Source organism: Triplophysa dalaica, chromosome 6 (genome assembly GCF_015846415.1).
Source record: "Triplophysa dalaica isolate WHDGS20190420 chromosome 6, ASM1584641v1, whole genome shotgun sequence".
Taxonomy (NCBI): Eukaryota; Metazoa; Chordata; class Actinopteri; order Cypriniformes; family Nemacheilidae; genus Triplophysa; species Triplophysa dalaica.
Window position 1 is genome coordinate 13,742,396 of NC_079547.1, and position 13,032 is coordinate 13,755,427.

Sequence of the window (13,032 nt, forward strand, 5' to 3'; positions counted from 1 at the left end):
GTACGGGATGACTTAACCGCATTGAGGGCCTGAGGGACGGGCCCACATACCGCAAAATCTTGGACGAGAACCTCCTCCCCTTTACTAGATAACTGAAGATGCATAGTTGTCGTGGATGTGCCTTTACATGAAAAAAACATATTGCCAGGACAACCAAACAGTGGCTTTAAGGCAGAGTAGATAATTTGGAAAATGCTAACGTTTGCCTGCTAGCAGTACAATCATACAATCCCTCCCTCTCTTGAATAACCATCCAAAGCCACACCTCCTCCAAAACACATGAGCGTGCGCACAGACCAGAAGCTGTTGGATCAGTTCCAGTGAAGTCATGTCACATTCACCGATGAGAAAACAATACAGTGCAAAGTGGACTACATTTCTCCTATAACGAACATCTCCAGGTACCTGCTCTCCGTCCACCATTGTCCCACAGACTGTACATTGCACATGAGCGCGCTGATGACATATGATGTCTGTGTAAACAGGGTGCACAGTGGGATGTAAAATATGCTGACTGAAAATGTACACATGACGTATCATCGCCCTCGGACCGAGGGCAGTAGTTGGCCCAACGTTTTTTGACCCTATACAATTATAAATATACCAATGTTTGCTTTACTTATTGGTTGCTATCAGGATGTTAAGAGACTTCCAACCAGCATGAGAAAAAAAATGTCTGGACAGGATTGCCTACTTAGCCTTTAAGGAGTTAAGTTTCTAGACCCTAGTCCTATAGAAAATCTGTGAAGGAGGCTAAAAGTCAAATTTTCTGAGCGACAGCCAAGAAACCTTAAAGATTTACAGAGGAGTGGACTAAATGTATCTTGACACATGTGCAAACCTGGTGACCAACTATCAGAAATGTTTTACCTCTGAGCTTTCCAACAAGGGTTTCTCCACCAAGTACCAAGTTATGTTTTGCTTGGGGATCAAATCCTTATTTCACTGAATGAAAAAATCTATTTATAACCTCTATATAATCATTTTTTTCCCAGATTTTTTATATTCTGTGTCTATCAGTTAAAATAAACCTACAATCAAAATTATAGACCCTTCATTTCTTTGTTAGCAGGCAAACTTACAAAATCAGCCGTGGATCAAATAAATATTTCCCTCACTGTATCTTGAATAATTTCCACTGTGCTTTCAAAACAATTCCTTTCAAATAAGTTTATTTAGGGGATTAAGAGTTCTAATGAACAGCACACTTATATTTTATGGCAAGCTCTATGAAAACAAAATGATTTATGTGCAGATCCTTAAATGATTGCCGAGTTCATATATGCCCAAACAAACAGATCTAAGGGAGAAAAAGTTCACTACAAACACATGGGTTTAAACAATTTCAAGTCTAAGTAAAGGACATCCCTCCTCAGAAAGCACTCTGTATAATCCAAGTTTAACACTCATAAAGTTCAACTGTAATACTTACATTTCTAATTGTAAAAAGTAAAAGGAAACTTGACATGATAAACAACACTAGTAAATGATAAAAAAAATGTCTGTACCTCTTTGGATGGTTTGCGCAGAACATCTCCAACTCCACCACCACTTCTGAGACCATGACTCAATACAGTAATCATACACATCCATAGAGAATCACACGCACGCTCTGCATCATCTAAACACACACATGGAAACAATGTAATTGTTAACACAGTTAAATAAAGCCACTGCTGAGTTCATAATATCTAACAACTACTGTTAGACAGTGTGTAACTATCAACAAATTAATTATGTAATTAAATTAGTACCTTCATCATCATCCACAGATAGACATGATCCATTTTTTCCACTGCAGAACCCCTCAGCTAAATGAACCCCCTCTTTAACCACACATACAAACAGAAGAGAAAACAATCAAATTAGTTTAAAGCCTACTTTGTGTTATGCTTTGTGATATGTGTATATTTATGTGTTCATGTGTGTTACCCAGGGTGTTGTTTGGGATGCGATTTACTTCCAGAATAAAGTCATCTTTAAAGAACATATATCCCACAATAGAGAAGAGGTAGACCAGGATCAGGCCCAGGACAGCTGTCAGCACGATGGAACGGCCATTTCGAGTGACACTCTTGATGACGTTCAACAGAGTCTCCTCCCTGTTCACCAGGTCAAACAACTACACACACACATTCAAATGGTAATGTAACATTGTAGCATTTTAATAACTAGTATGTTCTGTTTTGAAATATATTAGTGCAACATTGTTAAAAATTCATCAAAAAGTGTTCAGACAGACCAGTAGACTATAAAAGAAGACGTGTCCAAAAAGTCCAAGTGTACAGATGAGAAGATACAGCAGATGAAACAGGAACTCTCTGTCCATCACCATTACCCGGTAACCACGTGTAAATGTCCCACGGTTACCCACGAAGCTCACCATGAACACTATCTTATTACACACCTAAACAGAACAAAAACATGTACAGAGTTTCACAAAACGTTAATGTGTGTCAACAGCATCAAATACATATTTGTGCAAACATATGTGTTTGTATTCCTACATTAAAAGTTCCCAGAAGCGTGAGCATATGCTGCAGTCCCACAGAGAACCCGAGCTGCAGAACGATGGAGATGACCAGAACTCTCACTGCGTTTGGCCTCGGTGACATCAGAACGAAACCCAATGACCCCAACAAACACACCCACAGCAGGAGAGAAAGAGAGGGATCCAGTGGACCTGAAACACACCAGAGGTGAAGTATGTATGAGTGTATATATATATATATATATATATATACATACAGTATCTCATAGAAGTGAGTACACGCCTCACATTTTAGTAATATTTTTATGTGACAACACTGAAGAAATTACACTTTGCTACAATGTAAACTAGTGAGTGTACAGCTTGTATAACAGTGTAAATTTGCTGTCCCCTCTATATATCTCAACACACAGCTATTAATGCCTAAGCCGATGGCAACAAAAGTGAGTACACCCCTAAGTGAATATGTCCAAATAGGGCCCAATAAGCCATTTCCTTCCCTGATGTTATGTGATTTGTTAGAGTTACAAGGTCTCAGGTGTGAATGGGGAGCAGGTGTGCTAAATTTGGTGTTATCGCTCTCACTCTCTCATACTGGTCATTGGAAGTTCAACATGGCACCTCTTGGCAAAGAACTCTCTGAGGATCTGAAAAAGAATTGTTGCTCCACATAAAGATGGCATAGGCTATGAGAAGATTGTCATGACCCTGAAACTGAGCTGCAGCACGGTGGCCAAGACCATACAGCGGGTTAACAGGACAGGTTCCACTCAGAAGAGGCCTCGCCACAGTCGACCAAAGAAGTTGAGTGCATTTGCTCAGCGTCATATCCAGAGGTTGTCTTTTGGAAATAGATGTATGAGTGTTGCCAGCATTGCTGCAGAGCTTGAAGGGGTGGGGGGTCAACCTGTCAGTGCTCAGACCATACGCCGCAAACTGCATCTAATTGATTTGCATGGCTGTCTTCCCAGAAGGAAGCTCAAGATGATGCACAAGAAAGCCCGCAAACAGTTTGCTGAAGACAAGCAGACTAAGGGCATGGAGTACTGGAACCATGTCCTGTGGTCTGATGAGACCAAGATAAACGTATTTGGCTCAGATGGTGTCAAGCATGTGTTGCTGCAACCAGGTGAGGAGTACAAAGACAAGTGTGAATTGCCTACAGTCAAGCATTGTGGTGGGAGTGTCATGGTTTGGTGCTGCATGAATGCTGCCGGCATGGGGGAGCTACAGTTCTATGAGGGAACCAACATGTACAGTGACATACTCCTTTTGAGACTGGGCCGCAGGGAAGTATTCCTAAGCCTACTTTGTGTAGGCTCAGGAACATGATAACTACCCCAAACAAACCTCCAAGACGACCACTGCCTTGCTAGAGAAGCTGAGGGTAAAGGTGAAGACCTAAACCCTATTGAGCATCTGTGGACCATCCTCAAACGGAAGGTGGAGGAGTGCAAGGTCTCTAACATCCCCCAGCTCTGTGATGTCGTCATGGATGGGTGGAAGAGGACTCCATTGGCAACCTGTGAAGCTCTGGTGAACTCCATACCTAAGAGTGTTAAGGCAGTGCTGGAAAATATTGGTGGCCACAACAAAATATTGACTATATTTCAATTTCAATTGTCATTTCTTCAGTGTTGTCACATGAAAATATATAATACAATTTTACTAAAATGTGAGATACTGTTAATATATATATATATATATATATTTATTTATAAGTATATGGGTTAGTGATATTTGGATAAGGAGGTCTGAACAGTTAGGTATTAGAGAGCAACTTACTGTCGTTCATGCCATCCAGAGGGTAAAAGAATGCCACCAACAGATTAATGAGAACAGCCAGGTTAAAAGAAACATTACTCCAGAATGACATGTTCCGGCTGCACCAGTACAGAACTGGCTGAGCTAAAAACAGGAGGCATTGAAAATGTTTTAAAAAATGATACAGTTCAAAAAATAGATACAATACCACCTTAAGTACAAAAAACATCAAATGTATAATAAAAATGCTCATAAAATACAATGTTTCGATTCCAAAAATACTTTTGCACATTGTGAGAAAACATAAAAAGCACAACTATCAAATGAAAAGTTTGGTTCCAAAATGATTTAACTCCGTTTTTTCAATATTTGAAAGATCATATTTTTTTATTGTGCATTGCAATTATCATCAATAAAACTGCACTTGGTTTGTTTTGAGTCATAACTCAAAAAATACAGCTAACTAACACAATAAAACACAATAAAAACATGAGAACATTAAAAAAAACATGTTTTATTTTATTAATGGAGTTATCTCATTTTGGAAAGAAACTCTTCAAATAAAGAACACAGTTAAAGGGATAGTTCACCCAAAAATTCTGTCATCACTTACATAGTGGCTGCATTTTTCCTATTTAAGTGTATATATTGTAACTAGAGCATGGTAATACTTGTCAAATGTACCATCACAACACAATCACTTTAAAAAAAACTAAAGTATATACCATAAAAATAACCTGCAGTACAATTTAATATTATTTAATAAGATAGAAGTACATTTTTATTGTAGTCTTGCAAGTGACAAAAAACCGACAAGAAGCATTTCTATGACTGATAGCATTTTAATGCTGGCTTCAATTCACTTACTTAATTTACAAGTATGTGGCGTAGTATTTCGAAGAACAAAACAGTCTTATAATCAGAACAATATGGTCGTTTCAAAGCTGAATCAAAAATGTATAAAAACGCACTAAAACAGACAATTTGTCATCATAATCGTCAAAGCCCTAAACAGACAATTAATCGTCCATAAAAGCCATTAATAAAAGCCAAATTTCATAACCGTGACAGCCCTTGTTTGAAATGACAAGAGGGTGAGTAAATGATGACAGAATTTTCATTTTTGGGTGAACTACGAAAGTGCTCATCATTATATTCATAAATACTGTTAAGCATTATATTCATTTATGTTTGAGTTTTATTTCTTATATTTGAATATAAACATTTGTTCTTATTTTGACAGCAATGACATGATCCACAAGAAGAACCAGACTAACAAAAGCAGACAGACACACCCATACCTCTCAGTTTCTTTTGCCATCTCATCTCATTGAAGAGATCGTCCGCATGCAAGAAGAAATCATTGATTTTGCTACCCTGCTCGTCTCTCTCTGTGCCGTAATACACACGCAGCTTAGACTCGTTGGTCAGAAATGAGCAGATGTTTGGAACAGGAAACACTATCTGCTCCATAGTGCGATCCTGGCGGACTATCTGTATGTACAGTAAACACATCCACAAACATCCACAAAGGGACATATGCAAAGACAGATGCAAGTTAAGTATAATAAACATGCATGATTCAGGATTTTCAAGTTGTGTTTATTCCAAACTTTTTCATTTATAATATTGATTGGGTAGTTAAGTGTTTATTTAATTATTATTAATATATTGGGGGAGGGCTATTGTACAGGGAATGTATTAAGTAGTGGTTTGATATTTAAACAAAAAGCTAAGAAACACAATGAATTTATGAGAAATGTTAACAATTTGTGCATGTTTTACCTCTATTTGTGCTGTGTGTTTAGTGTAATATTCCAGGGCCTGGTCCTCTCCGCTTGGTTTCAGTAGTAATTGCAACTCCTTATTGTGACGGGACAGCTATAGATGAAGTTAGTAAATCATGTCATTTAAGCAATAACAGAGCATTTTTATATAAAAAAGAGATATTTATGATGTAACATGTTTAATAGGTGGACATATAGACCTGATGTGCAAGGATATAAATGTTATGTCCAACGTTGCGGGGTGAGGCAGCATGGTCTTCTCCATTCTCCTGTTCTTCCTCCTCAAACTCAGTCTCCCCCTGCTGGTAGGCCATTTTCATCACCTCCACCTAGTTTATGAACACACGCACTTGCAGTTACTTATTGTTTGACTAGGTGGCCTAAAAAAAGAAAAACTGACAAAATAGAGCCTCAAGAAATTCGTAAATACCAGGTGACTTCAAACATGTATGACTTTTTCTTTCTTCGACAAAACACAAAGGTGAATGATTGGTGGCAGAATGGTAAGGTGCGCTATCCCTTTACAGGTCTTACCAGTTCTTTGGGTCTCATGTTGTACAGGATTCTTTCAGCGTTCTCGCTGTCATGGCGACTCTCCATGATGGCCAGTAGCAGCTTAGATGCATTATTCTGAAGGAAAAATAGAAATAATGTTATATAAAATGTACATATATACTAACACACCGGGCTTATGAGGATCTTAGAACCACTAAAGCAACAATATACACAACTCTCACCCAAAATGCACTACAATGCTTGAACAAAATACAACCAACAGAACGTTTATAACCAAATCAAAATGTTAAACAAATATTTAGCATAATAATGATATAGATTGGATTATTTTTTATATAATTATAATAAGGTTAGGAAACCGGACGTGCATCTGTGTTTACATCTTGCAAGGTGGTCTATGTATGATTTTTCAATTTCAAATGTAATGTCATAACGGAGTAGTTTCATTGAAACAATCGCATTTTGTCTTGTTATTGGAGAGAGAAAAAAGTCAATCACCTTTAGTTCCAGAACAAGGTCCATTCGTTTTCTGCCCAGGGGGTTAATATCATTCAAAATCAAGGCAATAATGATGTCTATGCCATTTGACTCATGAGTGGCGATGCAATTCTGCAGAGTGACACAAAAACACAGTAACTTTCAATCATCATTCAATGATTTGTATTACTTTCAATGCATGCAAAACAGAATAAAGGGGTATTATATGGTTTTGATGATTGTAAACACAATGTGAGATGTCACATTCAGTTATTTGTTACGTACCTGGTTATCATGACAGGGTCCTTGACAGTATTCAGTGAGACTCTCTACAGTTTGATTAATAAGAGCCACATTGTGCTGGTTTATATAGAGACCTAACAGCCCAAGACCTCCTGTTGTGCTCCCACAGATACAGTCCAGAAACTGCAAGGTCTCACACACCAGGTTATAGTTGTTCTTATTGTTCTGACAACGAAGAAAGTTCTGCCAGGAAGAAAAGGATTTGGGTAGACCAGTCATACAGGTCACTCAAGTGATAGTTCACACATGAGATGCAGAATGTTAGTGATTGACAACCTCAGTCATCATTCACTTTAATTGCATCTTTTTTTCTACAAAAGTGGTGCCTAAAGCTCTTACATCTCCTTTGGAACAAAAGTAGAGTGAATAAATAATGACAGGATTATATCTTTGGGTGAACTGTCCCCGTAAATTGCAGCTGATATTTATACAAGACCCACCTGCAGATTTTGGTTGTGGTTCTCACACAGTAGCTGTAAGAAGCGCAGGATTGGTTGCATGATGAGAATGACAGGGCTCATCTCCCCCTGCTCTGTTCCTTTATCTCCGCCCCCTTTGTCTCCATCAGTAGTGGCAAAAGCCTCTTCAGGATCAGCATCTCGCCGATATGAACTAAAGGCCTTTTTAGTCACAGCAGATGCCTCCAAGAGCTGCTCACAGGCATCGTCCGTCACCACGATACCTGAATCTTTTACTGAAGAGGATAAAGATTTCAGTTGTACCATCTTGACATGTTTTTTTTTTTTAATAATTTACATTTATGCATTTGGCAGATGCTTTTATCCAAAGCGACTTGCATTGCTTTATACTTTACATTTGTAAATTTCTAAATATAATCATATATTACTAGTACACAAGTTCATAACATCATATGGGTCAATGATGTAATGCTTATTTTCTTGGGTATCCCTGGATTTATTTAGAAAATATTAGATTTGAGCATTTTAATGGGAAGGGTGTCATGGTTACACTACTTGACATCCGTGAAGCAAACAAAAAAATGATTTAGCCTAAGCCCAGGACCCCATACTATACTGCTACGTACATACTTGGGATGTATATTCATCTTTATATGTCTAACAAAAATGAATACAAAGATCGCATAGTAAGAACTTTCTACATGTTAACTTTTCTTCATCTTGAATATTTTTGTTTGTCATTGACCCACATGACTAATATAGATTAAAGACAAATATCACAAGCGGGACCTCTTCGGCGTTGTGGGGTATCTTTATCTGGAGCATTGTCATCACAACGTTTGTTGCCAAGGTCACTGGTGTTGACTGTAACCGTGGCTTTGATCTCCACCTGAGCAGCTTTCATTCGATCATAAAAAACTCGAAAAAACTTTTCTGAATTTTTGTCTTCTGTTAAACGTTTGAAGAAGGAATGCTGCAATGACATACAATGATTTCAATGTTTATGAATTATAAAGCACAACTTGGAGATTTTTTCACTCGTTTATAATCTACCATCAAATATGAAGATACATACATGAAGCTTTTTAATATCCCAATATAGTCCGATTTTTTATTTATTCAATTTAAGCAGATTCATTCTGAGTGACTGACCTGTATGGTCGTGTTCCCACCCTCCAGCAGTGCTATGGCCAATAGGATGCTCTCGTGAAAGACACGGTCACTGGTTGCATTCATTATGAGATCAATGACCAGGTCAGACGCCCCCTCACGGTCCAGATGACACTGCACCTCCATCAATGACATCTCAGCCCTGCTCAAACCCCCTAAAGTCATATGAACAGATGTTAAGTTACAAACATGACATCAGGAGGAAAACTAGGAAAGTGAACCTACCAGGCTGGTTCTTGATTGGTCCTACAGGGGTGAGGGCCGGGTTACAGAAGGAAGTCAGACTCTCCCTACGGCCACCACTTTTGAAGCCATAGTAACGATTGACAAGCAGCTGCCGCAATGCTTCGCCCTGTGATGATTGTGAGATTGTTTAGTGCGTGTCTTTATTTCGCAGTAATATTAAATCCTATTGCTTTTTTTTAGGCATCATCATCAGAGAGTATAAGGCAGAGATAAAGAGATGCTTTGGAGACCTTTTTTGTGTGTCACAGAAGAAAGAGTCAGATACAGGTTTTAAATGACACAAGGGTGAATACACTGCAGATTTTTTGTGGGGGGTAAACTTTACTTTTAAGATTAAATTATATTGCACAGGGTAAAACTATTGCTCTATGTATATTATCCAGCTGTACAGTCAAAGATCAAATGCTTTTCACTGAGAAATGTTTATCTTTCAAAAAAATTGCGGGAGAATTGTTATTTTGTGTTCATGAGCATACATCCATACTGCATACTGTAGATGCTTGTGCAGAAAACCAAGGTGGCAAATTAGAGGAGCATCATTTGAGAGTTGCGTGATGTTAGTGAAGTGGAATCAGAGTGACCTACCCTCCTCCGTTCTTCCAGCTGTTTGGGTGGCAGACTGTCATCCACCACCTGAGTGAGTGAGCAGAGTGGACAACAGAACACTAACTCAAAGTTAGTAAAGAGTCATCATGCAGCAATCTCACACACTATCCTAACTGCAAGCTCACAACTTCTGTGATTAATTTCATTGATTTTAATTGTGACTTTTTTTCTGTTTTTAATGGCATGCATGCATTACTCAGTGCAAGCAGATTATAACTTCTTAAAATGAATAAGAAAAGATAAGAACAACAGAAATGGCAGTGGGCATACTATGTACAGAATAGCCTTTTGTTCACATCATCCTGGTCACTGATCATTTGCATCTTGCTACTGCTAGTACACTACCTGTCAAAGGTTAAAGATAATTTACTTATTCTTTATTTTTGTTTTTCCACTTTTTAAAACAACAGTGAAGTCATAAAACTATGGAATAATATAAATTGAAATCGGGTTTAAACAGTGGTAACAAATAACTTAATAAATCAAAAGTTTCCTATTTCTAAGACCCTTTGTGTATAATCTGCCAAAATTTGTGCATTTGTTAATTCACTTGTCAAGATTGCCCTAACGTACTCATTTCATCTTTGTAAGCAAACATTTAAACAGAATAGAGATTAGTATTTTACAGATATCCACAGTTAGAGTAATGCCTTACTAAAGCACAAAACTCTGTTTATTCCGTAATTCTACAATACCCCTAAGATCAAATCCTTACCACATAAGTTATGTAATTAACAAATGTGTAATTGGAACAAATGTTTAACTGAGGCACTCAAGGATGTACATTATAAATAAAGGAGATAGAAATGGAGAAGAGCAATGAACAAGGGATAAATGGGATGAATGACAAAAAGAGGACAACCTCCGTGACATCCATCTCATCATCAAATCCCATGAGCTGAAAAAGAGGAGTGAAGGGGTGAGGTTAATAACAGCCAACACTTATCAAATGAAGCCAGTGAGCATTAGTGACATCAGCGTTAACAGAAAGCTCAACTCAACTGAAAAACATGCTTTTGTGGACTTGATATGTCGCTAAGCCCCTCCCCTAAAACGCAGATGAGCCAATGGCAGCTGAGTATCAGTCGCACGGGGACCTGAACTCGGGCAACTGGAGGTTTCAGCGCCATAGAGAATCATTGTAAAATCCGAAGCTCTCATCGTTTTTATGGCGTTTATGCTACAAAAATTGTAAAACGATGTGCCTGGGGTTCTTCTACACTGATTCCAGGTATCCTGAGAGGATTGGGAACAGAAATTACTTTATTCCATGTGCTAAACCTAAACAAGATACTAAAATGTTGGTGCAGTAACCTGGTTCAACCCCAATCCCAAAGAAAGCGGTTGTCATACTCTCCGTATTTACAATTTTCATGTGCTTAACCCGGACGTTAATGTCATCATGTGCCTCAGCAAGGTATCACTGGCTAAAAATGGTTAAGATAGCGAGTCCATGCTAACATTCAAACCTAAATAGCTAACTGCTCTCACGTCATGTTCATTGCAGGTCAAAAACACGTAAACAAAGGTCTACATGCCAGTCCCTTTCCATATTAAACTGGTTAAATGTAAATTCATTTTATCTTACCCTGCGGTACTTGAACAGTGTTGTTCTTTGCGATCGTGATGACCGGCTTCTCCCACTTGCATTGTGATCTGTAAACTCTTGCTTCCAAATTAATCTTGTTATCTACCATATTTATTGTCTTTTATATATCCCTCCATGACACATTCAAGTGCCACTAAAATGCTCTCCAACAAGAGTGTGTGCAAAATGTGTGGAATAAACTCTTGGGACAAGGCTTTCACACTGACAGCTCTCAATTGTAAGACATTAGTGAACTCTGTATGTTGGTCCGAGTTAGCGACAGTATCTAAGGGGGGCGGGGCTTAGCGATAAGTCAATTACAATTAAAATCACACATGCAGACACAGCAGAAGACAGTTTATGGAATGTATGACTAATGGCACAACAAATACTGCAAGATTTTAGACAGACTACATCACATCTGACTGCCTCACTTATTAAAATACCATTGTGTTGTTATTGAAACAGAGATGCTATAGTTTTATCGTGGTTGTAAATACCTTCTCCCCGTATCCTCTGTCTTTGGTCATCATCTCTCTCAGTGTCTGTAGGACTTTGATACAAAGCCTTTCTTCATTCTCCTCCAGTAGTTGCTTGGTGTGTTTTATCAACCTGTGCAGAGAAGATAAGTGTGTGCTGAATAATAATTCAAATAAAAAATGGTATGCACATCTGAGACATAACTGTGATGCATCATTGCTGAAGTTAATGTAATGAAAGTTGACAAGTCTTGACAACCTTTTTGTTTTTACAGCACAAATTGAACAAATAAAGGAGAACTGTACATACAGTAACAGACTTTTAGAAAGAAATCATGGAAAAAGTCCCAAATAATAGAATATAAGCAAAACCGTAGTAATAAAGAAATGCATTGACAAGATATTGCGGGTATTCATCATACTTGCAGATAAATCCTCCACTCTCACACTTGCGGTGAGCTTCAGTGTGCTCAGGGAACAGCAGTTCTGGACGATGAAGAACATCCACCAGCACAGACAGCTCAGCCTGAACCAGAGGCCTCAACCGTTCCTCCAGAGCAGACACAATATCCTACATCACACATGCACAAATACACAAACACAGACCCACACAAAGGCATTGAGGTAAAACGATTAAGAACAAATTACAAATCTGAATTACAGGAAAAACGTGAGTTATTGACAAGACAACACGTCAAGCAACTGTACCTCAATAGTTTTGTTCAGAAAATCTCCCTCGCTCACCTGAAGTCTTTCGATGATGTTGCGGTAGTCTCTGGAGGTGGTCAGGACAGAATCTCGTTGTGTCGCATTGCGGACGGACTGTCTCCAACTGAGGGCTGTTTTTTGCACTATGTTGTTGGACTTCATGAACAGATTATTCACCTGACAGTCCAGATCCACCGGAATGGCTATTGCCCTTCCTTTAGCTATCCAACAGAATAAAAAACAAACACACACACAGATAGACATGGACATTTAATTGATGGTATATCTATAGCAAACATGACATTGCTTTATGGCTAAATAAGTACATCGTTGTTTTAATGTTACAGTTCTTCTATGACTGTAACATTAAAAAATGCTTTAAAACAGCTTTCCTGTAGCTCAGTGGTAAGAGCATTGCGTTAACAACGCAAGGTTGTGTCTTCGATCCCAGGGAATTGCACATACCTATGTATAAATG

The 13,032-nt window shown here is 38.3% G+C and overlaps 1 protein-coding gene across 5 annotated transcripts in view; it reads right to left on the reverse strand.

The window, feature by feature from the left end:
- The window catches only part of itpr1a (inositol 1,4,5-trisphosphate receptor, type 1a), a 39,747-nt gene that overhangs the window by 5,316 nt on the left and 21,399 nt on the right, over nucleotides 1-13,032 (reverse strand). For 2 of the 5 annotated variants that reach the window (XM_056750965.1, XM_056750967.1), the window contains 21 exons: nucleotides 12,591-12,775; nucleotides 12,269-12,417; nucleotides 11,868-11,979; nucleotides 10,642-10,677; nucleotides 9,759-9,806; nucleotides 9,153-9,279; nucleotides 8,910-9,082; nucleotides 8,547-8,730; nucleotides 7,779-8,032; nucleotides 7,321-7,521; nucleotides 7,057-7,167; nucleotides 6,577-6,672; nucleotides 6,243-6,371; nucleotides 6,041-6,136; nucleotides 5,557-5,749; nucleotides 4,277-4,399; nucleotides 2,508-2,683; nucleotides 2,243-2,407; nucleotides 1,933-2,122; nucleotides 1,755-1,826; nucleotides 1,509-1,621 (listed from right to left, as the gene is read on the reverse strand). In XM_056750965.1, coding sequence (XP_056606943.1) covers nucleotides 1,509-1,621; nucleotides 1,755-1,826; nucleotides 1,933-2,122; nucleotides 2,243-2,407; nucleotides 2,508-2,683; nucleotides 4,277-4,399; nucleotides 5,557-5,749; nucleotides 6,041-6,136; nucleotides 6,243-6,371; nucleotides 6,577-6,672; nucleotides 7,057-7,167; nucleotides 7,321-7,521; nucleotides 7,779-8,032; nucleotides 8,547-8,730; nucleotides 8,910-9,082; nucleotides 9,153-9,279; nucleotides 9,759-9,806; nucleotides 10,642-10,677; nucleotides 11,868-11,979; nucleotides 12,269-12,417; nucleotides 12,591-12,775 — 2,933 coding nt within the window. The remainder of the gene's footprint in view (nucleotides 1-1,508; nucleotides 1,622-1,754; nucleotides 1,827-1,932; nucleotides 2,123-2,242; nucleotides 2,408-2,507; nucleotides 2,684-4,276; nucleotides 4,400-5,556; nucleotides 5,750-6,040; nucleotides 6,137-6,242; nucleotides 6,372-6,576; nucleotides 6,673-7,056; nucleotides 7,168-7,320; nucleotides 7,522-7,778; nucleotides 8,033-8,546; nucleotides 8,731-8,909; nucleotides 9,083-9,152; nucleotides 9,280-9,758; nucleotides 9,807-10,641; nucleotides 10,678-11,867; nucleotides 11,980-12,268; nucleotides 12,418-12,590; nucleotides 12,776-13,032) is intronic. The other 3 variants (XM_056750968.1, XM_056750969.1, XM_056750966.1) reach the window with 2 other exon arrangements.